The sequence below is a fragment of the Hypomesus nipponensis genome, chromosome 9 (genome assembly GCF_054491055.1).
Source record: "Hypomesus nipponensis isolate SF chromosome 9, ASM5449105v1, whole genome shotgun sequence".
Taxonomy (NCBI): domain Eukaryota; kingdom Metazoa; phylum Chordata; class Actinopteri; order Osmeriformes; family Osmeridae; genus Hypomesus; species Hypomesus nipponensis.
In genome coordinates this window covers 15,839,376-15,864,408 of record NC_140369.1, presented here as the reverse complement: position 1 = coordinate 15,864,408, position 25,033 = coordinate 15,839,376, and the positions used below count along the sequence as shown (strand labels likewise).

The 25,033-nt window shown below is 41.7% G+C and overlaps 3 protein-coding genes across 7 annotated transcripts; 1 reads left to right on the top strand and 2 right to left on the bottom strand.

The window, feature by feature from the left end:
• Positions 1-2,832: 2,832 nt before the first annotated feature.
• LOC146273186 (tripartite motif-containing protein 16-like protein) lies at positions 2,833-6,599 on the bottom strand. Its single transcript, XM_084706298.1, has 7 exons — positions 6,056-6,599; positions 5,618-5,713; positions 4,969-5,202; positions 4,704-4,857; positions 4,519-4,599; positions 4,289-4,375; positions 2,833-4,153 (listed from the first exon to the last, which is right to left on the bottom strand). The coding sequence occupies exons 1-7, from the start codon at positions 6,569-6,571 to the stop codon at positions 3,603-3,605; spliced, it is 1,719 nt and encodes a 572-aa protein (XP_084562424.1). The 5' UTR covers positions 6,572-6,599; the 3' UTR covers positions 2,833-3,602.
• Positions 6,600-9,137: 2,538 nt separating this feature from the next.
• Positions 9,138-13,976, top strand: LOC146273185 (uncharacterized). Of its 5 annotated transcripts, XM_084706386.1 has the most exons (9): positions 9,138-9,375; positions 10,749-10,834; positions 11,036-11,119; positions 11,293-11,404; positions 12,819-12,908; positions 13,022-13,117; positions 13,236-13,328; positions 13,449-13,531; positions 13,903-13,976. In XM_084706386.1, exons 1-9 carry the CDS (start codon positions 9,348-9,350, stop codon positions 13,966-13,968), a joined length of 738 nt encoding a protein of 245 aa, XP_084562512.1. In that variant the 5' UTR covers positions 9,138-9,347; the 3' UTR covers positions 13,969-13,976. The 5 variants fall into 5 exon arrangements, 1 of the variants encoding a protein (XP_084562512.1); XR_014766749.1 differs by lacking the exon at positions 11,293-11,404 and having other exon boundaries at positions 9,707-10,834; positions 13,236-13,531; XR_014766750.1 differs by lacking the exon at positions 11,293-11,404 and having other exon boundaries at positions 9,138-10,834; positions 11,039-11,119; positions 13,236-13,531.
• A 3,242-nt stretch (positions 13,977-17,218) lies between these two features.
• On the bottom strand, positions 17,219-23,189 carry LOC146273184 (uncharacterized). Its single transcript, XM_084705831.1, has 17 exons — positions 23,043-23,189; positions 21,692-21,804; positions 21,322-21,594; positions 21,047-21,175; positions 20,795-20,933; positions 20,613-20,702; positions 20,439-20,470; positions 20,072-20,359; positions 19,818-19,980; positions 19,570-19,705; positions 19,298-19,474; positions 19,021-19,116; positions 18,240-18,874; positions 18,035-18,118; positions 17,828-17,950; positions 17,546-17,737; positions 17,219-17,394 (listed from the first exon to the last, which is right to left on the bottom strand). The coding sequence occupies exons 1-16, from the start codon at positions 23,068-23,070 to the stop codon at positions 17,547-17,549; spliced, it is 2,697 nt and encodes an 898-aa protein (XP_084561957.1). The 5' UTR covers positions 23,071-23,189; the 3' UTR covers positions 17,219-17,394; position 17,546.
• Between the last annotated feature and the right edge of the window lie 1,844 nt (positions 23,190-25,033).

Below are 25,033 nucleotides of genomic sequence, written 5' to 3'. Positions count from 1 at the left end.
TATGACAGAAAGGATTATTCGGATGGTATAAATAAAGCATGTCAGACATGTATTTGTGGTTTGTAGTTCATTCTAGCCCCATGAGGAAACAGCAATTGCATCATTAGTGAATGTTTCCGAGATGCCTTTTTGCTTTATTATGCAAAGGGCGGGTACATTCCAGAGATGATAACTACCAATAAGCTGCCAGTCTGCAATGGTTATCACATCTAAATATGATCTATATAAATACACCAATTCAAAAATCATAACTAGGATTGGTTTCCTTAGATGGTACCGACAAGTGGAATTTCTGGCCTGGGCCCATGGACACTACCAATAACTTAGTAGCCCAAAAGTTTGGTTTTGTAGGGGGGTAAATATTGTCCAAACAACCAAAACTAATTCCCCTATGGTTTAAAGGAAGATGGGAAACTGAACAGTGTATTAGCATGAACTAAATAATGCCAATACCAATAGAATTCCAGGTATTTGACTCTATGGGTTAAATCAGAGCAAGAATGGTCAAAGTACGGTTAAGGGAAATACGTATTTAATAACTTTGCAAATGAATGAAATCAATTACAAGGCAAACATGTTACAATATGAAAGTTTTCAATCTTACCTACTCTAACATGATCATTGTAAATCAGAGAGAAAGCAAGAGGTGAGGAAGGAGTAGGACAGTAGGACAAGGCAGAACTGAGGAGAAGGTCTCAGGAGATGAAGAATCCAAAGAACAATGCATTACAATTCCCTTTATACACAAGAACAACCAATCAGACCACATCTTGAATGGGGTGTGAGAGCCATCAAGTTGAGACCGTCCAGAAACTCCAGACTTTAGCATATGAGAGGTGGGGGCAGGTTTGACACCCAGCCTTACAATCCTCCCTCTTGGACACAAAAGCACAGCAAAAGCTGCAGTGTTCATCGTGTGATAACCTGCACCCATAGGAAAAGGAACTTGATTGCAGACAGGTCAGCATTGAGATTCTAATGGTCATGGCTATTGCTCAGAGGATCACTTTTGGATCATGGCTAGTGCTCAGAGGACCAATTTTGGATCATGGCTAATGCTCAGAGGATCACTTGGAAGAACCTTTGTATTGGCATGCAGACGTGCCCTTGGTTAGCATATTCCTGCTACTTACGTTCTTGTCCTGTTACAGCAGAACACAATTGGAGCACAGCACTTGGTTAACAATGAAAATGGTAAAGTTTGGAGTGGTCTGGGGTCTGAGTGAGTCGGATTGGATACAAATGGAAATTAGTGAGACAGTGTCCTAAAACTCAAATGGAAAAAATAGGTGAACAACAGTCCTCCCTTTTGATAGATGAGAGGTACACAAACATATCATCTAGCAGATGAAAATGGCAATTAAAACAAAAGCGTTCTTGGGTCCAAAATAAACAAAACACAAATTACACAGACAAGTTATACCAATCTACATTTACAGGTCAGGAACCATTGCGAGTTTAGCTAAAACCTAGAACATTTACCACCAACTCTATAAAACACACAAAGGTACATACTGATCCACAATACCCAAATCTCATCCACACAAACCAACATAGGAACTCATGGATGGACAAACCATATGCGCTATGCATATGCAGCTAAAGGAACTGGAGCAGCAACAAATAAACTGTCCCCAACGAATCTTTGAACTACAACAAAGACTAAACACAGGGGTAATACAGTAGGAATGTAGCAATATCACAATTTGGACCTGAATTAAGTAAATGTAAAAGATAGTTGAAATTGCATGCAATCACGTTAAAAAGTTTAAGATTTGGTTGTCTTGATAAAGGCTCAGCTTATGCTGCATGAAAAATGGGGGAGGCCTACCCTTTCCCAGATCCCAACATTTGGACTCAGTGTGACCACTTCTTAGACAAGCACGACAAAATCTAACTTTGTTGTTAGCATAAAACAAGCGTGTGGGTGGAATAGGCATATTTCTGCCAAGATCCCAACATCGCATTTCGGTGTGTCCTTGTCTTTTACAGAAGTTACACTGTATATGATGGGGCTGCTGGGGCTTGGGTTTTGCCTCTGTCGCCATTTTTATGGCAGCAATGCGTGGCGGATCAGGAGCACGACGGTTCTTTGTAGAACGCGGTTTGGGAATTTGCGCACCAATTCCACTCTCTGTGTCTGAACACTCATTAGTAGAATGTGAGCCAGCATGGCTGGTCTCTTCACTGCTTTTATTAGCGGTGTGTTGCCTTGTGGCACTAAAAGGTGTCGCTGCTTTGAGGACAGAGTTGAGAAGACATTTGCCAATTAAATGTACAGTAATCTTCAATGTTTGTTTCTTTTCTGCTTTCTTTTTATGGACTCCTACAGTTCGCCAATGTTCAATTATTTCAGCTAGCGTAAAATCAATTTTAAGACCGTTCTTGTCTTTCTTGCTCAATTGAGATAACGTTCGGTTAACGCTAACTTCTTCCCATAGGTTTAGTAATTTGTTAACTTCAGTTTCCCATTCCATTTTTGTTCATTTCATGCAGGAGCTAATATCAGAAACCAGTAATAGGCTTTTACCAACAGAACCAGGTGGAACACAATTAATGTACATTTGTAAATGCTTACTCACCGCACCATGGTTTGAAACGCCGGTTTGCCTAACTGTAACTGAATTGCTCGAAACATATCACGTCGTCGGGGTCACCAAAACTGTAGGGGGGTAAATATTGTCCAAACAACCAAAACTAATTCCCCTATGGTTTAAAGGAAGATGGGAAACTGAACAGTGTATTAGCATGAACTAAATAATGCCAATACCAATAGAATTCCAGGTATTTGACTCTATGGGTTAAATCAGAGCAAGAATGGTCAAAGTACGGTTAAGTGAAATAGGTATTTAATAACTTTGCAAATGAATGAAATCAATTACAAGGCAAACATGTTACAATATGAAAGTTTTCAATCTTACCTACTCTACCATGATCATTGTAAATCAGAGAGAAAGCAAGAGGTGAGGAAGGAGTAGGACAGTAGGACAAGGCAGAACTGAGGAGAAGGTCTCAGGAGATGAAGAATCCCAAGAACAATGCATTACAATTCCCTTTATACACAAGAACAACCAATCAGACCAAATCTTCAATGGGGTGTGAGAGCCATCAAGTTGAGACTGTCCAGAAACTCCAGACTTTAGCATATGAGAGGTGGGGGCAGGTTTGACACCCAGCCTTACAGTTTCCTCAGATGGTACCGATATATGCCTGGGCCCATGGACTAAATGTTCTGCTTATCCTGCTGTACTTCTACAAAACATGACACTGCCCTTTAGTGTAGACAAGGAATCATTTTATTATGATCTTTAAAAATAAGAAATGTGAACATAAAAGTTACAGGAAAGATACAACATACAAAACAATCTATTGGAAAAGTAGTTGCGGTGGAACTTCAGCGAATAAAGGTCTGAGGTCAGAAGAATTTGAATTCTTTATCTGTTTATTCTTAAAGCAAGAAGGACTTGTTGGCAGTTTGGTGTTTAGAATGTGATCAGGGAAAGATCAGGGAGCAGGAGGAGCAGGATGGGCCATTGTTCTAACAGTAGGCGTGGATTACAGCCACAAAATAAGCTTGTTGTAGGGGACAAAGACGGTGGTATTCACTCATTTTTCGGATCACATAATTTAATAGTACACATATCTCCGAGCCAGAATCCTGGATGGAGGGGCTCACTGAATGTTGTCTCAGTCTTATAAAGTAACTTCATAGTGTTTTTGGAAACTTCATAAAATGACAATGTGCCTTCCTTGAATTTGATGTAAACCCCTATTTTGCAACTGTTGGGAGTTGCTATGAGTTGAACACTATCGGCATCGTGGCTCACGGAATACGTTTTAGAACGGTCCAGGCTCCAGGACATCTTATTACCTCCAAAGGCAGATGATGGGCTGAGCGACCCTCTATCAATTCGTCTGTAAGTTAAAGCGATCTCAGCCTTCTCTCCGTCCACCTCAACCTCAAAGTAACAGTGCTCCGCCTGCAAGCCTTCTTTGCAGAGCACCTGGCGCCGCCGTGTAAAGCGATCAGCTTTATGGGGCACAGGAACTGAGTTCTTGGTCTTTTTAGGGTCACATGTCACCATCTTTTTGTTGGTGGAGAGTATCAGGTCTTTATGGGCAGTGTCAGAGTCCAGAGTGAGCTCACAGGCACCTAAACATGGAAGAAACGGAGGGAGGAGATCATAATGTGACCGCAAACTTGGCTCAGTTGTCCTGAAACAGACTTTTTGACGTGTGACAGGTGGGTGAGCTGAAGGTGTACAGAAAGGGAAACGTTTTTACTCACACTGTAAGAATTCTGATCTGGTTCTTGGCTCTCGTGTCTGGGAAGCTGGAGCAGACAGAATTTCAGGAACATCAGGAAATCTGTCAACTGTAGAGTGAAGAGAGATACCAGAGTGAAACACACTATTACATTATGTATTGCCAGATGTGATGTCTTCAATGTATTTCCATGTAAGAACACTTCCAAGATATGAGACAACATCAATAAATTTTGCCCCAAAATGGGAAGACCTGTGGTTGCAGATTCTCCTACTGTCATCTCAGAATCCATCCCATAATCTGGAGTAACATGGGAATCTTTACTTCCATTTACTGCAGAGAAAGCAAAAGGGATACATTTTTTGCATGAAAGTAATCTGCAGGAGAAAAACACATGCTGCCAGAAAAATATGACATTATTCCACTATCCAACCAACCCATTTGTGAGAGGGTGTTGATTTCCTTGTTGAAAAAAGCTTCCATTCTCCCTCCGATCTCCTCCACAGCTGCTCTCATGGCCTCAAATGGAGCGCTGATTGGAACCGAGGGCCAGTCCCTGGCCTCAGGACCTGGGGCCAGTGAGGACCATCTCTGCCAGCAGAATAAGAAGGCAAAGACCTCATTATTTTAGCATCATCCTACTCATCATCGTCATCATAATCATCACTGCTGGCTGTGCTAGGATTACATTTGCAGTAATACCTGGAGGAACTGGATGTCATCCTGTGTGCGAGAGAGCTGCTCCAGCTCAGCATGTCTCCTTCTCAGCACAGCCAACCACAGCACCAGTTCCTTCAGGGAGGTCTGAGCCTGCCCCTGGACGGCCTTCTCCTGGGCCCTGATCAGGTTCATCACGGTGGAGACGTGCCTCTGGATAGAGTCAACCAGGCCAGCGAAGACTCCTTCACAGTGCTCCTCCTCAGCCCGGCCCCTCCCCTATCGGACACACAGAACTTGGCATTGACATTGCTCAGATGTGACTGTGCTTCCGTCATTCTGATAAGCAGTGATATTATGCATGAACAATTCTGGAAAACTGACGGAGGATTTTATTTGGGGTCACCAGGTAGACAATTTCTTCAAAGATTCTACAGTAGGTCCATTTTATAAGTAGGATATCTCAGCTGGTTTAGCAGATCATTTACTGTAGTAACATACATTTGACTTAAGCCATGGACATTTTGAGTGAGCTAATAATAAATAATAATTTAAATGATGTTTGAAATAAATGTATTGTTGGATGGGTGGGCGGGGGGGTTTAATAATATCTTTAACCTCAAATAAGTCACATATTATGTATCAAGGAATACAAGTAGTCCTGTACTGAGTACAGTGGAGTACAAACACAAACCTCAGTCTGCCGCACGGTCGTCTTCAAGTTCTCCAGTTCCTTCTCTCCTCTCTCAATCATCCTGTCGCATGACTTTGTTATGTCTGCCAGCTTTTCCTGCAGGCACATTTTCCTTCTCAATCACTTCATATATTACATACATATGAATATTATATTTCTTCATCTGCATGTCAAATCCTCACTGAAATTTGAGGATGTAAATGAGCAGCACTTTTTGTGTTTCAATTCATTTCCCCAATTATTTTTCACATCATGGCGGCAAAAGCAACCGGGGATTCAAGCCTTTTCAATCCCATTCAGCCGTTTTCAAGCACCACTATAACTACATTAAAGTATGTACAATAAGGCAGCCTGAGAACTGATGTACAGAACTTTCAATGTTTAGCGTTACTTATTACAGTGCTTTTCAGCAGATATATTCTTTGCAAAAGCATTTACTTGGTTCTGCTTCCGTTGGTCGTTCACTGGCACAACAGTGTGCCCTCTGTGGTCGACGGCAGCACACAGAGTGCAGATGCACTGCTCTTCTTTGCAACAGTAAACCTCCATCAGTCTGTTGTGTTTCTGACATGCCCTTAAATCCCGGGCTTCAGACGTACTGGTGGTGGACCTCTTTGGGGGATGGACGTCTCCGTTAGGTGGACTGGCAAAAGCTGCTCCCCTCTTCCCCTGAGTAGCTGCCTCGGATCCAGACGCGGAATACCCCTCCAAAGCCCTCACCAGCTCCGCCAGGGTGAGGTTCTTGAACAAGAGAGGTCTGGAAGGGAAAGTGTGACTGCATGTAGGACAACAGGAACGCTCAAACATAACTTCCACATCCCAGAACTTCTGGATACAAACAATGCAGAAACTGTGCCCACAGGGGATGGTTGCCGGGTCACGGAGAAAGTCCAAGCAGATGGCGCAGCTGAGGTTCTCCTTGTTCACACAAATCGAGATGCGAGGCTGTGCCATATCTGGTGAAGTCTGAGTGGGTGAAAGCAGTTCATTTCCGTCTTTGCACCAGTTCAGTTTCGATTCTCTGTAAGTCTTTGATAGTAGTAGGAGTGTATTTGGAAGAATGCCAAATCCACATTACTTAGTTCCTTAACCCTTAACATGCAATACCAAAAGGCTGAAATGGTCAAACTGACATTTGATGGTTCCTGTAGTAAAACAAATATATACATAAATATATATATTACTCTAGACTACAATAAGCTATTTCATTTGTTAGATTTAAAACTCAAATACTTCAAATGAGGCTCACTGTTCCTCCTTCCAACTACACACATCCACACATTTGAACACATACTTTTCATACTCGTGCTAATACAGAGCAAAGTGTGGAAGCAGAAATGTACGTCTGCGTTGAGCTCCTGTGCAGTTTATGCAGTTCCCCCTCTATGGGCCAGAAATGCTCCTTAAAGAACCAGGTGCCCAGCCTCAGGGGGAAGGCTCCTATGGTAAGGTTGAATCCTCAGTGTCCCTATTGAGTTGAGAGTGTAACTTCAATCTTTGTTTTGACATCAGTTTAACTTATACTATATGACACTATATGGATTTGTGTTAAAACTATCTTCTTTTTGGGTTGAAACCAAGTCTCACCTTTTAACCGGTAATAGTGATTTACCTCAACCATATTCAATAGAAATGATTCTAAATAAAGAAATGCCCAGTCAACAAGAATTACAGACATGTCGAATTGACATATTGAATGATGCACATCAAAACACTGGTCCTGTTAATATTTCAAGATGTAACACATCAAAGGGGAATGTGGCACACAATAGATGAGTGTTTCAGTCTTCTATCATGTATCGTGTTAGTCGTGGACTAAAGATGGTAAAGGCCGTAATGATTTCATAGACATTACATTTACATTTGACATTTTATTAATTCATGAGACGCTTTAATGGAAAACAACAGTCCCTTTAGATCCCTATAGTGTTTACTGGCTCTGTCATCTGCTATGAACAACCGATGTTGATACAAGGGAACAGGTTTCAGCACAATTATACCCGAGTCATGTCATGGTGGTCATCAGTACAAATCAACGAAGTGTGAAATCATGAGTGATTTTCATCAGGGCAGTACATATTTTATACCACCAGATGGCAGTAGATGCAGTTCTGACTGAGGACGTATGGTTTCCAGTGTATACTGTCACCAAGGGTCCGTGTACTTTGAGGCCAATGGATTTTCGTTTTAACATTAGAAAACCAAAATCGGGAAACAAGCTGTTCCCCGATTACCATTTAGAAATAGGAAAAAGGAAAAAAAGACACGTTATCTGATTTTCTTTGATCTGCTTAAACATGAAAATCGGGAAATAAAATAGTGTGTGGAAATATTATTTCTCAATTTTGCATAGATTGTTGTGTAGTGACCCGGAAGTTGCTCCCACGAGCTTGACAGTCATTATGGTCCACATATTCAGGATGTCAGCAGAGGGCGCGCTGCCATTTGTACGAAAGCAAATCAGTGACATATTTTGAATTTTAAAAAGGCATTGAATACTTAATATTGAAATATAAACAACACCAAAATTCATATCTGAATATACATTTGAATGAAAAGAAAATCTGACCCAAAAATTCCAGACTTGGAAATTCAGGTTGCTCAAAATTGAGTCCCCTAAAAAAATTGTACCTTAAAAATTTCAGAGCCTATCAACTTTGAGCCTAAAAATGTATATCTTAAAAAATGTGAGTGTTATGGAACAATAGGTTCATTGTAATCAATAGGAAATCATTGTTTAAATAGGCTATGATTGGTATGAATTGTGTTTAGTTATGCATTGTGTTTGTGAATGATGTTATAAATTGAGATGTCTGGTAAACCTTTTGAATATAAAGCTTTCTTTAAAAAATATAATAAGTACAGTTATAAATATAACTGTACTTATAGAGAATACAAAAAGATCTGTAGAGCAATACCGATACCATTATTGAAGTTAGTTCAAAGCACATTGTTATATGTAAGAATAAGACCAAATGTTTTTTATTAATAATGGTATTTTATTTGACAGTAAATGTAATAATACATATATTAGTGATGCTTTGAAATCAAAATCTTTTTTTATAACAGAGGATTGTGTGTACAGGTTCCGAATATGGTTGCATTGTACATAGAAAAAAAACGTTTCAAATTCATTAATGGCCCATTTCCCCAAAAGTCAAAGAAACTCACTTTAAAATAATTTATAAAATATATCCGGTCGCTGACTTTCTTAGAAAAATATTCAAATTTGGTGTAGAACCACAGAATGTCTACTATAATATAATATCTAACATAATATATAAATTTTTAAACAGGCTTTGGTAGAACCTTCTTTAATTTGTGAGGTGGCTGATGAGACTCTGGAAACATGCTTCAGTCCGATGTAATCAAATTTTGCATTGAGGCTCTATGGTCTGCGAGCAATTTGATCGTTCATCTGCTCTCCTATGCGCCCTCTGCTGACATCCTGAATATGTGACTCTCAAACTCGTGGGAGCAACTTCCGGGTCACAAAACAAAAATCTAGAGGTATAACGTGGTCCCGGTTCTTGGGACACCACCGGATAGAAAATCAGGAAATGACGTACTCGAATGAAGAGAGTTCGTGTAACTTCGGTTCTTTATCAGGAAATGACGTTCCCATATGAAGAGAGTTCGTGTAACTTCGGCTCTTTAAATCGATTTTCATTGGTTTGAGCGTTTCCATGGCATTCAGAAATACAACCGCGCAAATCGAAATATTTCTGAAATGCAGGAGCCGGCATCAAACAAAACAGGTACTTTAAGTAGCAACTTTTGTCAAAATATGTGTATTTTATTACTAGAATTTGGTCGCTTTTGAAGTCAGAAGTTGTTTGCAAAGTAATTTGTTTGCGAGTTTTTAATTAATGACTGATAAGGCCGTCAGAGTTCTCCTTGATGCTAGCTAACGTTGTTAGTTATTGGGTTGATGCTAACGTTGTTAGTCACTTTTTTGCATTCAGATACATGTAGGAACATCTATCTGTATTACATGCTTAGACATATCCAATGTTTATCAGTGTTTATTATGACCAGACCATCCTCAAATCTCAAAGCAGAACAGCTATTTATCAGCCTGCCTTTCAGGTCCACAACCCCTGGTACCCTGAGTGTGCTTTCTGCCTACCAACCAGTACCCAGTAGGGGTACTAGTAACCCCTACCTCCTGCTCTGCATCCAGCGCTGGGCCCAGCCTCCTGCTCTACATCCAGCGCTGGTCCCAGCCTCCTGCTCTGTATCCAGCGCTGGTCCCAGCCTCCTATCCCTACCCCCTGCTCTGTATCCAGCACTGGTCCAGCCTCCTAGCCCTACCCCCTGCTCTGCATCCAGCGCTGGGCCCAGCCTCCTGCTCTACATCCAGTGCTGGTCCCAGCTTCCTACCCCCTGCTTTGCATCATGCGGTGGTCCCAACCCCCTTGCTCTGTATCCAGCGCTGGTCCCAGCCTCGTAGCCCTACCCCCTGCTCTGTATCCAGCACTGGTCCCACCCTCCTGCTCTGCATCCTGTGCTGGTCCAGCTTCCTACCCCCTGCTTTGCATCATGCGGTGGTCCCAACCCCCTTGCTCTGTATCCAGCGCTGGTCCCAGCCTCATAGCCCTACCCCCTGCTCTGTATCCAGCACTGGTCCCACCCTCCTGCTCTGCATCCTGTGCTGGTCCAGCTTCCTACCCCCTGCTTTGCATCATGCGGTGGTCCCAACCCCCTTGCTCTGTATCCAGCGCTGGTCCCAGCCTCATAGCCCTACCCCCTGCTCTGTATCCAGCACTGGTCCCACCCTCCTGCTCTGCATCCTGTGCTGGTCCAGCTTCCTACCCCCTGCTTTGCATCATGCGGTGGTCCCAACCCCCTTGCTCTGTATCCAGCATTGGGCCCAGCCTCCTACCCCTAACAGCGCTGGTCCCAGCGTCCTGCTCTGCATCCAGTGCTGGTCCCACCCTCCTGCTCTAGATCCAGCGCTGGTCCCAGCCTCCTACCCCTACCTCCTGCTCTGCATCCAGCACTGATCCCTACCTTCCCCTCCCGCTTTTAAGCATTTTATGTTGAATGTCATGCTGGTTTCAATAAATGTTGATGCCTGATTGAAATATTGTGCTTAGTTACTCTTGAAACTTTCATATTTCCCTCTCAGTCCAGGATCTTGAGGATCAGGCAACCCAGGAGGGTGATCTGAGTCCAGAAGAGTGTCAGGAGGATGTTCTTGCGTCAGGGCAGCAGGTATACTAAATGATGATTGTACAAATTAAATTTAACTGATGTTAGTATTTATAAGTTATATTATTTTGTATCTTTATTACGTAAGTATGCTTCTGGCCTATAAAGCATAAGCAGCTTAATATCGATGTATCCCCTCACCATGTACCCATTAAGTATGTCATAATATCTCTAATGCTGCACAAATCCTTCTCTGTCCCCAAGAAGCAGCCAAAGTTTCGTCCTAGAAACGAGAGGCAGAAGGAACGCAGGTTCCATCTCACACGTTGGCTGTCCATTGAAAAGAAGGTAATACTATGTATCTTTTGTGTTTGTCTATGCAGTGTATCAGTATCTCACTTATTCATGGACACTAACACTTGTATGCATGAGGTGAACCATAAAAATGATATTCGTCCATATAGAAAAGGTAGAATGAGCCTCTTAAAGCGATACAAATTATCTAATGATTTTCTGAACAGATAAATGCATGGTGTAGGGAGAGTGAGGAGCGTTTCGGGCATTCACCTCTGGTGAATGCCACTTGGGTTAATTTCCCCTCTAAGGGAATTGAACCCATATGGAGGCATTCAGGTATTTTGGTAGAAAATAAGAAACAATTTACATGAAAGGGAACATGGCCTTACTACTGTTTTACTCCAATATTATGTTACTGTACGAAAGTACATGCCCTTGTTACTAAACAGTAATTGCCTTCATGTGAAATGTTATTGTTCTTTTGCAGATGTTCATACTGCAATGTTCCATATAAACTCCTCAAAAACCATTTTGGTCGATTATTCCTCCCCTTCAATAATACCAATTGGTATTGTATTTTAAATTGTTAGAAAGCCTGATTAGTCACCTTACCAATTAGTTACAACTTGTAAGGATCGTGCATTTGTGGAATGAGCAACACAGCTAACCGTGTGGGTAGCGGACCAATTTTCTTTGCCAAAATCCCCTGCAATATTCTTCTGTTGGTATTCACTCTCATTTTGAGTTGCTTGGTGGATTGGATGATTGCACTCTCCCACAGGAATAATAAAGGAAAAAAACAACACATATTGGCAATTTTATTACACTTTATTCATTTGACACTGCCAGGGACCTCAGTAGCGTGTGGAAGATCCATATGCAGCCACAACAGCTTGGCACCTCCTCCTCATGCTGGTCACCAGCATGGTCACACACTACTGTGGGATGGCATCCCATCCCTCCAGCAGGATTTGTCGCAAGTCAGCCAACATGTTTGCGTTGGTCACTCTGGCACGTACAGCGTTCCAACGATATGAAATACAATACCAATTGGTTTTAATTGAAGGGTAGGAATAATCGACCGAAATAACGTTTCAGAACTTTTTTTGAGGAGTTTATTGAAGTGTTGTTCTGAGCATAAGCAATTCATTGACTGGGTGTTAAATACCTGTGATGCTGGAGAATATAAGCAGTTTCAGTGTTTTCAGCTTCACTTATCAACACAAAGGGCATTACATTTATTTGGCCGTAATTTGATCGCTTTACAGTTTTGTTACTATAGTTTAGGTATTAAAAAATGTTCTAATAATTTATCATATGATCAATAATACAGTGAGAGATTTGATCCCCTGCTGATTTTGTACATTTGCCCACTGACAAAGAAATGAGTCTGTAATTAGTCAAAAATTGTTATGGTATATTTTACATGTATTTGAACAGCGATAGACAGAATAACAAAAACATCAAGAAAAACGAATGTCAAAATTGTTAAAAAATGGTTAGCATTGTGGCAAAACGTACAAAATCAGCAGGGGATCAAATCATTTTTTCCCTCACTGTATATGTCAGAGTGTAACCTCATGGTTTTTTTTTGTATCCTGACACAGCTGCATTATAATGCATTTTTACTTTTGCACATGTTGTATATGCTTATTGTACTAACAATATGTAGAAGGTTTCATAAAAGGTGATATAAGGTATGTTTGAATATATGCAAAACCTGCTAAATAATCCCAAATTATTTCATTAGGTGCTGAGTGCCTGAAATCATTTTGGACCTGTGAAAGGAAGAGTGAACTGGTTATGGTGTTCAGGAATTCGAAAAGGATACGTGTGGCTGGTAAATATTAATTTATGAGACCAAAGAATAGATAAACAGACAATGGGCCTACTAGAATGCAACAGGTCATCTGTTTTAATAATGTGAGGTATTTGTTGTATTTTGTATCTCAGGTGGACGTTCCATCAACAAGGAAAGGGTTTATATTAACCCAGATATTGAAATAAGTTTCTTGCGCTGCTTTGTGGGGCAGCTTGTCAGACAACATGGTGATTTCCTACTATTATTATTTAAATTTTAAATTTGTGTATGTACCCGATACCTGATTAAACTTAACTGTTGTGTGTGATGATATAAATAATTCAAATTCATTTGACTTTTTGTTAGCCAAAGAAAACAATATCCATGGAGGTCCTTACATGGCCGGTTGCCCGCCACCGTGGTGGCCAGAGGACTTGCCCTTTTCCTCTCCAAACAGTGGTGTGTGTGTAGATCACAACTGAGGTTTTGCTGCTTCAAGCTAACTACAAATCCAATGTCCAGCATCATGTACTCCCCATATCACTCATGACTTACTACTTTTTCCCCCCACATTTCTAGGGGAAAACAGGGGCATGTTTACAGCATCCATACTACGAAAAATCATCTCCACATACAACAATTTGTACGGCTTGACTCCAGATGTTAGTATTCAATTACCCAAATATTTGTGTATCTATGCTCAATTTCATCAGTAAGCCATTGAGAGTTAAGACACTCATCTCTCGTGAAAAAATACACCTTTGTACCCTAAATTCACTCCACCTGCGCCCAAACACTAACGCATCATACCTGCCCTCAGAAAAGTACTTTTTTTATCTTACCCCCACTTTGAGTCTTGAACCACATATTATATCACACACACACAGCTCATTGTACAAACCTGAAGTTAAAGGTTAACTGTAATTTAGGTTCTAGCATTCCTATAGATACATCGGTGTACAGGCTTTAACATTATGAAGCAGGGTTGCAAGCCCCTGCAGTGTTTTTACACTATTTGTGTGGGTTTTTTCAGGTTGACAATGTAGAAATGGAGGTTGCCAGCTATCCAAATAGCTCTGAGGGAGTGCAGCCACTGTAAATTAACATATAAATAAATGTGAATAAATATTGTATAAAATGAACTTGACTCATACTTAGTCTTTGGTTTTTGAGTAGCCTAGTTAATACAACAGTTATTGACACTTAGTTCCAATCTAGTAATTGGATTGGACAGGGTCATTCCATTCGTTACGATACACAGGGCCTAACGCTTTTGCGCCCACTTCAGGCGTATTTGTTTCGCAATTTGCGTATAAAAGCAAGGCGAGGTATGTACAAACATGCAGCAATGAGGTAAAAACGCAGACTGCCTGTCGCGGGAACTGAAAATGGCAAATTGCGCTTGTCCGTGTCATGCATATAGGGTCAGGGAAAAGTGGGAGTTTCCCATAAAGATATGGGAGGGGATGCGCAAAGTGCGCCTAATTGTGTATTCGGCGGTATGTACAAAAACCGCCTGTGAAAGTGCGCTTCTATTTTGCGTTGAAAATTATCCGCCTTTTAAAAGCAAGCGTAAACCAGGATGCGCAAATGCCTCCTGGTGAAATGGCAGCCGTAACCCGAGCAAGACGAAGACATATATAGGCCAAATGATTTTTGCCACAAGGATCACACTTTTTGAGTTGAGTGAACACGAAATCATTACACGTTACAGATTAAGCAGCCACACAATAGCACAGATACTGGAAGAATACATCGAATCTCCGACTCAGTGTTCACATTCCATTCCAGCAGTTGTTAAACTCCTCGCTACATTACAAATATTGGCATCAGGATCATGTCAAACAGTCATGCTGTTTTGACTTTGGTGGCTGATCCATGATAGAAAGAGAGAAGGACGCCCATTCAATTGCGCTTTTAAATGCTCGCAATGTACGGTAAAGTGGGTGGAGAAAGGCGTTGATTACCTGATGACCTGCAAGTTTCGTAAATACGACGTAAACTAAAGTTTCACAGCGTGCACAATCTGCGGGTTGGCCATGGCGCTAATAACGCTACGTCTGCGAATGAGGCCCACAGTGTTATCAGTGTAATGTAGACAAATGTCTTTATTTTTATGAACTTTATTTAGAAGAATTCCTGCATTAATGATACTCTACAAACTAATACATGGCAAGGCATGTCAAATTTAAATAATAGATACAAGAACAAGTCCGTCCGTCATTTGCCGCTTGTCCCGAGGCGTTCCCAGGCCAGCCAGGGACATAGTCCCTCCAGCGTGTCCTGGGTCTTCCCCGGGGCCTCTTCCCAGTTGGACATGCCCAGAACACCTCACCAGGAAGGCGTCCAGTAGGCATCCTCATCAGATGCCCGAGCCACCTCAACTGGTTCCTCTCGACGCGGAGGAGAAGCGGTTCTACTCTCTTCCCAGATGATTGAGCTTCTCACCCTATCTCTATGGGAAAGCCCGGACACCCTGCGGAGAAAACTCATTTCGGCCGCTTGTATACGCGATCTCATTCGAGAACAAGTACATACAGTATAACATATGAGACAATATGAGACATCAGACAAAATAAAATGCTAAACATCCTCATAGGTAGCTACATCACAGACACATCAGATCCAAATTGTTAATCTGTACACATAAAATTAACCCAAATAAACCCTAAATTACATTTGCAGCAGAGCCAATAAAAATACAACCTTTAATCTCGATCAAAACACCATTGCAATTGAGAACTACCCAAAGTGAGTTACCGGACCTTAATTGGACTACAAATACGGGGTATTCACAATGCAATTGTATTGCGGGCATGATGGGACTTGTAGTTCTTTTTTTTAAAGCTATATTTTTCCATATCCTCATCAAATCGGACTTGTAAAGGAATGTTTAGGTTAATTAGACACCAATAAATGTCACACTTCTAGTCAACACTCACCAATGCAACTTCTACGTACATTGTATTATATTATCTTTAAAAACTCAATTTCTGTTAATATTTATCATGTGTTTCCAACCAAATGCATTAAGGGTGTGATAATGGATCTTCTATCTGAATTTCAAAAAGATAAGAGCTTATATGTGACTACAAAGCAGGTTTTCAGTTAAAAACAATACCACTTCTAGGTGGCGCTATTGAGTCCCAATTCGGGCTAGGGGTTTGATATTGAAAGAGAGAGTTTAACTAACCCCTGTTTTTTACTGTACAAAGACATGAATCTGCACCTTGAAAGGAACTCTTAACCCTAACCCTAATTTTTGGCCAAAATGGCATGCTTGAGTGTGGGTATTAGACACATTTGCAGGAGGAAATCTGTCAGTGTCAGTAGAATATTACAATACGATATAACAATTCATATCTGTGATGATAACATGATGACACAAAATAGATTCATTCAATCATTTGAATATAGGCTATGAGTGCTGTAATCTCGGATTATGGATGTAATTACTAGTCAATCCACAAAAACACATTGACATAAAGTTCGATACCACTGTCACTGCAGCGAACCTTTCTGTGGCAATCGGGTAGCGTGCGTCACCCGCTCATCATTACACCTGTGCCACAACCGATAAGACGGCCTTAAAAGGACGCGCAGATACGCACACTCACCCCGATTGTTGTATGATCAGTGCTGCTGCCGCCCTGCACCATCCCCTTCTCCCCCTTGCTGTTTGTATGTTATATCCATCAGGGGGATATTGCTCCCTGCCTCATATGTCGTGTATGCATGGTAGCATCGAGGAGTCATTCCCTTAGATCAGGGGTTCTCAACGTTTTGGAACTAAAGCCCCCCCAAGTCTTCCACATCATGTGTCAAGGCGGCATCAGTCAACTGAGGATATTCAGTAATCACACTCAACCAAAACGAAGGCAGAGCAAGAGCTAAAGAGGTGTCGCAATCTGGTGTCACTCTTTAATTTGACTAACTGCTCCTCCATGGCAACTTAAATGTATTTTCATGAAGAACACCGAGTAGCCTACATAAAATATTATTGTATTCTTTTCTTGTAAAGTAAACCAATGGCGCCGCCGTAATGATCTCTCCGCGCCCCCCTGTTGAAAACCACTGCCTTAGATCATGCATTCTGCCAAAGTCAAACCATTTCCATGTCATGGTATCAATAAACGCTCAAATCTAATAGGCCTACGTGATTGTCTTTAATGAAATGCATCCATGTCTCACCTATTTCTAAGCCTATACATATGTGTGCAAGGTGTACTTATGCATAGGCTATCTGTATTTGAACGCCATAAAGATTATTGGCTTATAATATGGGAAAGGATTTTAAAATGATATATCCTTCCAGATTGATAGGGGGGTTTATAGGAAACACAGATACATTTGTTTAATTTGTTTATGTAACAGGGCCAATGAAACAAGTTGATTAAACAAACACTTAAAATGGGAAAATAAACAATACAGATGGAAAAATGACTTTTGACATATTGTGGTTGAGTTGGCTGCCGATATCTTTTGGTTGATGGTCTTGGGTGTATTGCTCCAAGTCATTACATACCTTTAAAGTGAAGAAGGGATAGATAATAAAAGTAGATAACAAATTAATAAAAAGATAAAAGTATAAAACTATATATCATTGAATTGTAGTCTGAATGGGCGCATGCTTGCAGTCTTCATCTCCACACACACGTTGCATAATACATGTTTACCTCAAAGTTTCGTAATGACTTTGCATGATCTGTGCCACAGGAAGAGCATCAGATGCCTGATGAAGTTCTCCCTGTTCATGTAGGACAGTTGTCCTTTCATCTTCTTCAAGAGCGAGTTATTCTGCTCTGCCACCTGAGAATTTATTTTCTGGAACTGAGGATAGCTGTCCAGATTGTATCCAATGTTACACCCTTAAATAATTAAAAAACACAACAGTTTCATTGACTCGCATTTGCAATATAAAAAGGCAAGTACCCGGAATAAAAAGCACTGCAAATCACCTGAGTGGTTGCGCCAGTGCAAACGATCCACAAGAAACCAAGTCTCTCTAAAAAAACCTGGGTCCCTCCGCAAGCAGTAGGTTTGCAGCTGACAGGCGTTGTCATATATGACTGTCTTGGGGCCTAAATGGGGTGCACACAGATGATTACGGACAACAAATTCACAGATAATTAGTCACACCAATGCTAAGCAAAACCTGAACTTACATTGTCGAAAACGTGTCCGGAGTATGGTAAACGGCACGTTCACCGACTCCACTTGCTCCATTATTGAAAACCCAAGACAAACACCTGAAGTACAAAAAACATTCCATTGTGTAACAAAACAGTAAAACAAAACCTCAATAACCTTACCAGCAGTATTCATTAATTTCAATAGTGTAATGTCAATGTTCAAGTAAAGTAACCTCACCATGTGTGCAGAACAGGGTGAATATGCCAGGGATCAGGTTAGGGTGTCTGCCTGCTGTCTTCCTACAGTCACTGGCCTCTTTTTTACACTTGTCTGTAGTGTACAAGCCTCTGTCTCTCACAGGAGGCAGATTTGGGAAGTAATGCCCAGGATCCTCTGGGGAAGTTAGGGGTGTCGAGACCGGAGGTGTGGACACTGTTTCCAGTGCCTTTTTATAGAGGCACTGAAAGATGGGTACCACCTCCTGAGGAAAAGTCCCTTCCATCCCAACCAAGCTAAAAAACAAAGGGCATTCCTTGGCAAGTTTCCCTAAAAGTGCTGGTTGCCGCTCGATCTGGCTGTACTTCAATCCCTCCATCTCTGACATCAACTCCCCGAGTTCTCTACTGGGATGTAGCAGAGCACAGGCAGGGGAGTTCTTGCTGACTTGTGTTAAGAGAGGGCGGTAGGGCTCACTTGCGTGTGTGGGTGAAGTCAGGGCCAACTTCTGCAAAAGGGGCAGGAGGAATGGGGCGCTTTTGGCACTCTGTGACATCATTTCCCTGTGTTCTCCAGGGAGGAGCCCGTCTGCACTGTAGCGCTGCAGCAGCTTACGGAGGTCTGGCTCAGGAATCAAAGTTCGCGTTCTGTGACTGGTAAATTGAATGAAGGAGAAACAAATTTAGAAAGGTCATAATAACATAAGGCCTTAATCATTTAAATGTAAAAATTATAGAGGTAACATTGGCGTGCACACACACTGAGACACACAATGATTAAAACAAGAAAATCACAGACTTATCTTCCACTGTTCATTACAGTTTGGCCAGGAACAAGCCTTTCTTTGAGGCCATACCGCTGCTGATACCCCAAAGAGGTGCCATCCATAACAACCTCACTATTGAGACAATGTACACATACATCACATACTTAATTACAAGCTCCAAACATTGTTGTGATATTCAGCCATGGAAAAAATTTAAAGACCACTCCAAAGTCCACAATCAATGTTAAGTGGTCTCTTAATTATTTTCATGGCTGTATATCCAGACCATTTGCAACTTTGTTACAGAACTAACTTGAAGTTATCTTGGCAGATGGGACATTTGAATCCCCAGCTAAAGTCTGCAGACAGAAGCTGCAAAAAGGCTATGACTGCATCCCTCAACTTGCGGTAGGACATCTGGAGAGAGTCCTGTGTCCCTGCATCTCGCAGATGAGTGTTGTACACTTCTAAGAAGTTGTACATTGTTGTGCTGTAACAGATAAAGAACAAACATGTTGAGCACCAAAGGTTTGATAATAATCTGTGTTTCTACACATAATTACATATCATATTTAGTTAACTTGCCTTGAATTTAGGAAATGATAAACATAGTCCCTGAGGACTTCATGGTGCACCATGTATGTGCCCATGTTTAGAATGAAATCACATCCACCATCATAGTTATGAGTTTTGGGACACATTGTGCATGTGAGTTGGTGGCCTTTGGAAAAAACAAACACATTGTAATTGCATTCCATGTACAAAACCAATCATCATGTCAGAAATAAACCTTTGGAAAATCTTAATAGTTCTAGAAAATTCTCAGTGAATACCTTTCACTTTGTACACATGGCATCTGGTGTACAAATGTGTATCTTTCTGAGGGGTCAATGATAATGGCCTGCCACAGTCACATTGTTCCTTGGGGGTGGGATACAGGAGGAACACTCCATCCTTCTCTTTGTGAAGATTAGGAACAGCAGTCCCATAACGAACCTGGAACAGAAATTGAGTCAGAATCGGATCATATACAGAGGGGAAAAATACCTAGACCTTTTACAAAACTACATGGTCAACAAACACATACCCTATCTGGTAAAGGAATGTGAAAGAGGACTGGTTCTGTGGAAACAGCCTCTTTCACAGTGTCAGGGTATAGAGACCCCTCTTTCATTGCCTCCTTAATCCCTAACGATAAAAGGTGTGCTTCATCGTTGAGGATGTCCTGCAGGATTTGCACGTGGCAGCAGTTCCTCTGGTGCAAACGGCACGTCTGACACCTCATTGCGCCAGCACTCACTTTGATGATTGCATATCCATCTTTTTCAACAACAAAGTAACTGCCGGCAAACGGAATACGTTTGACATTGCTGTTCTACAGTGAGAAAGAACAATTGGTGACATGAAGTTACCTACTGTATGGCACGACTATTACCAATTACTGTCACCATTACCTCTGTTGTTCCATTAGTAGCATAACTGTGCTCTGAGAAGAAAATAAATAGTACAGTAAACAACCACTGTTGCCTCCGTAACAACATTGGTCCAAATAACGCAGCTGTTTAAACAAAATGTTGTGATGCTTTGGCTATATTTTAGAGGCATGGAGTAGAGAAGTGAATAATTACCCATTTCACTGGGACTATCCGGGACATCCTCAATACTGGGCAAAACCCCATTAAATGCCTTGATGTGGAGACAGTCCACCCAGGCCAACTCTGTCATGGTCGAGATAACAGATATATTTGTAAAAGGGGAGTTTACATACTGGACATTCATTAACATATTAAGTACAATATAAACGTAATACCATCAAAGGATGTGTCCACGTGTGTAGACAGTGCCAAGATGTGCCTGGCATGGTGGTCATTGCATGAACACATATATATCCACCTGCAGCCCTCTGGAAACTGCATGGCTCTTCTAGTGATTATGGCAAAATCATCATTCTGCCAATTCAAGAAAAGATAAGAATATAATCACATGCTTCATCACAGACATTCAAAGACACTTGCCGTCAAATAGATTATAAAGTATAAAGTGGGCAAAAAAAATGACTCACATTAAGACGCTTGGTGGAATGGTTGAATGTGTTGATGATGAACACTTTACCCTCCTCATCTACCAACATAACGTTTTCTGTTTCCAACAGAAGGCAGATGTATTTGTCTAGATCGCTAGACAGTGGTACCTGGGATGGAATACATAGATATGCTTCAATCCTCTACAGGTAGGTAAACAGAGATACCGAATCTTTAATTCACAATTATCCACTGGCCAAAAGGTAAACATTGAATCCTATGAAATTGTCAATATTTTCACAAATAACTGTCTTACCCTGTTCTCATGAATGGTGGAATTGGCATCAACACCAGCACCAGCACCAGCACCAGCATCTATACCAGCACCAGAATCAGCACCAACACCAGCATATATACCAGCATCGACACCAACACCAGCACCAGCATCTATACCAGCACCAACACCAGCATCAACACCAGCACCAGCATCTATACCAGCACCAATACTAGCACCAGCATCAACGCCCGCATCAACACCAACGCCCGCATCAACACCAACACCGGTATTCACGGATTTCTTCTTGTGGTCCTTAAAGCAACACAAATAGGACAACGTGGATAAGCGATCCTTCTTTCTGAAGTAAAACTGTAAAACATTACTAAACTAACAAAAGATTGGTATTTACAGATTTACGTCTCAGTAGTCCAGGGATACGTTTAACATCATACTTGACGTTGGAAACTTGCCCAGGGAGATCCTGACTTAGGGCCTCGAAGGCCCGTCTTTTTTTAGATGGTCCTTAAATACAAAACAAACAATAATCAGTTACTTACACAAACATACACAAACATTTCACGATAATAATAACAACATATAATGAGGTTAGTGGCTGGGTGCAGTGCAGGGGTTAGTGGCCAGAGGCCACTAAGGCCTAGGGGTAGGGGTAGGAGGCTGGGACCAGCGCTGGATGAAGAGCAGGAGGGTGGGACCAGTGCTGGATGCAGAGTAAGAAGCTGGGCCCAGCGCTGGATACAGAGCAAGGGGGTTGGGACCACCGCATGATGCAAAGCAGGGGGTAGGAAGCTGGGACCAGCACTGGATGCAGAGCAGGAGGGTGGGACCAGTGCTGGATACAGAGCAGGGGGTAGGGGCAGGAGGGTGGGACCAGTGCTGGATACAGAGCAGGGGGTAGGGGCAGGAGGGTGGGACCAGTGCTGGATACAGAGCAGGGGGTAGGGGTAGAAGGCTGGGACCAGCGCTGGATACAGAGCAGGGGGTAGGGCTACGAGGCTGGGACCAGCGCTGGATACAGAGCAAGGGGGTTGGAACCACCGCATGATGCAAAGCAGGGGGTAGGGCTAGGAGGCTGGACCAGTGCTGGATACAGAGCAGGAGGCTGGGACCAGCGCTGGATGTAGAGCAGGAGGCTGGGCCCAGCGCTGGATGCAGAGCAGGGGGTAGGGCTAGGAGGCTGGACCAGTGCTGGATACAGAGCAGGAGGCTGGGCCCAGCGCTGGATGCAGAGCAGGGGGTAGGGCTAGGAGGCTGGACCAGTGCTGGATACAGAGCAGGGGGTAGGGATAGGAGGCTGGGACCAGCGCTGGATGTAGAGCAGGAGGCTGGGCCCAGCGCTGGATGCAGAGCAGGAGGTAGGGGTTACTAGTACCCCTACTGGGTACTGGTTGGTAGGCAGAAAGCACACTCAGGGAAAGGCAGGCTGATAAATAGCTGTTCTGCTTTGAGATTTGAGGATGGTCTGGTCATAATAAACACTGATAAACATTGGATATGTCTAAGCATGTAATACAGATAGATGTTCCTACATGTATCTGAATGCAAAAAAGTGACTAACAACGTTAGCATCAACCCAATAACTAACAACGTTAGCTAGCATCAAGGAGAACTCTGACGGCCTTATCAGTCATTAATTAAAAACTCGCAAACAAATTACTTTGCAAACAACTTCTGACTTCAAAAGCGACCAAATTCTAGTAATAAAATACACATATTTTGACAAAAGTTGCTACTTAAAGTACCTGTTTTGTTTGATGCCGGCTCCTGCATTTCAGAAATATTTCGATTTGCGCGGTTGTATTTCTGAATGCCATGGAAACGCTCAAACCAATGAAAATCGATTTAAAGAGCCGAAGTTACACGAACTCTCTTCATATGGGAACGTCATTTCCTGATAAAGAACCGAAGTTACACGAACTCTCTTCATTCGAGTACGTCATTTCCTGATTTTCTATCCGGTGGTGTCCCAAGAACCGGGACCACGTTATACCTCAAAATCTACGCCAAATTGAGAAAGATTTCCACACACTATATTACTTCCCGACTTCCAAGTTTAAGCACATCAAATCAGATAACGGGTCGTTTTTTCGTTTTCCGTTTTTGTTTTCCTATTTCTAAATGGTAACAGGGGAATAGCTCGTTTCCCGATTTTGGTTTTCTAATTTTCAAATGAAAATCCATTGGCCGCAAAATACAAGGACCACCGAGGAGCCAAAACATGGTCCTCTGTGAGCAGCCAAAACATCACCAGAAGCAAGGACTAATGGGTTTAGGCCACTGAACATTTGATTCAGAGAAGGGGGTTTAGTGTTTTAGAAATTGTGAAAAAATGTAGGCTAATGAACGAGATTCAAAGAACTGAGTCCGTAAATAATCCGTAAAATGGTTAGACTCTTTTGGCAAAACTCTAAACACATTCTCATTCACTAAAAACATGTTGAACTGTGATGCACTTGTGCTGTAAAATGGTTAACACGGGCGGCAAACAGTAAACACAACTACAACACAGTTGTCATCTGATTCAGTTACTCAAAATTGTTCTCATTTATTTCTAATGGTGGTTTGGGACAATGTCAGTTTTGTGTCCATATACAATAATAGTTAAACATAAACCAGCATATTCTACTGTAAATGTTAATGTTTGCCTTCCAGCATACAGCCCTTTTCTCAACCCAATAAAAAAAAAAAAAATCTGCATGGCGGTAGAAGGTCTATGACCTAAACCTACCAGGGTACATTTCCTACAGGCAATGGAATTGGCCTGTGGTAACATAGGTGTGGTGTGTTTTATAGGCTGGATCCAGCCTATAGAGGGTTTTTTCTTTGTTCTTTGTTGACTGTAGTACCATGTAAGTTGTGATGGTTACTGTAATGTTTTCAAATCAAATGTATATAGCCCTTTATACAAGCAATGTCACAGAGGGCTTCACAGATGCCCATACAACTGCCCCTCAGCCAACTTAAAGGAAGACAATGAAACATTCCCAGAAAAACTCACTTGAGAAGAAAAAATGTACAAAAACCTTGGGATCAGCAATTCAGTGAGGGATTCCCTCCTCCAGAGATGGTTGGCGAAAGAGAGGTGCCAAACACAGCCTAAACATATACATCAGTAAAGTGTCAATGGGTGTTCAAACACCAAAATCCAGTGTTTCGAAATCCAAAATCAATTTTCTTTATTGCCCCAGTAAATTAATTTACTGTGTACACATATTCTTCTTCTTCCTCACATATTCTCAACACATTCTTCTTTACATGTAACTACATGCCCTGGATGCTGTGTTCTGTGTTTTTTTGTGTTGTGTCTACTGTTTGCTCCATGGTGTTTATATATTGATTTGCTGTGTTTATGATCTGACAGCATTGTTTTATTTTGAGCACAGGTTACATGGTCTAGGGGCAAGTGTTTGATTTTGCCAGAAGAGTCTGAGGTTTTTGAAATGTAGTTTGAAAAAATGGTTGTGTGTTTACAGTTTTGAGAAAAGGGGTGACTGTTTCAATAAATGTGTTTCAACAACTAGTCATTCGTTCATTTCAACGGAGGGGGGGTTGCTCAACATCTGATAGGCTAACCAATTCCCTAGCCTGAATACGTCCACCATTGCTAAAATATACACACTGAAAAAAATGAAGAAAAAATCCTGCTTACAAAGCATCATGACAGATGACACTGTATGATTTGAAATGATTCATTATCACACTAGCATTTCATTATCAAGCCACACAATTACAC

Coding starts and splice junctions, on each gene's coding strand:
- LOC146273186 (XM_084706298.1), bottom strand. CDS start 6,571: ATGGCACAGCCTCGCATCTCGATTTGTGTGAACAAGGAGAACCTCAGC. Junction 4,858..4,968: donor ATGACATCCAGTTCCTCCAG/GTATTACTGCAA, acceptor TTCTGCTGGCAG/AGATGGTCCTCACTGGCCCC. Junction 4,600..4,703: donor CAACACCCTCTCACAAATGG/GTTGGTTGGATA, acceptor CTTTCTCTGCAG/TAAATGGAAGTAAAGATTCC.
- LOC146273185 (XM_084706386.1), top strand. CDS start 9,348: ATGCAGGAGCCGGCATCAAACAAAACAG. Junction 11,120..11,292: donor GGCTGTCCATTGAAAAGAAG/GTAATACTATGT, acceptor TTTTCTGAACAG/ATAAATGCATGGTGTAGGGA. Junction 13,118..13,235: donor GCAGCTTGTCAGACAACATG/GTGATTTCCTAC, acceptor ACTTTTTGTTAG/CCAAAGAAAACAATATCCAT.
- LOC146273184 (XM_084705831.1), bottom strand. CDS start 23,070: ATGCAGGAGCCGGCATCAAACAAAACAG. Junction 20,360..20,438: donor CTACTAATGGAACAACAGAG/GTAATGGTGACA, acceptor TTCTCACTGTAG/AACAGCAATGTCAAACGTAT. Junction 19,981..20,071: donor ACATTCCTTTACCAGATAGG/GTATGTGTTTGT, acceptor TTTCTGTTCCAG/GTTCGTTATGGGACTGCTGT.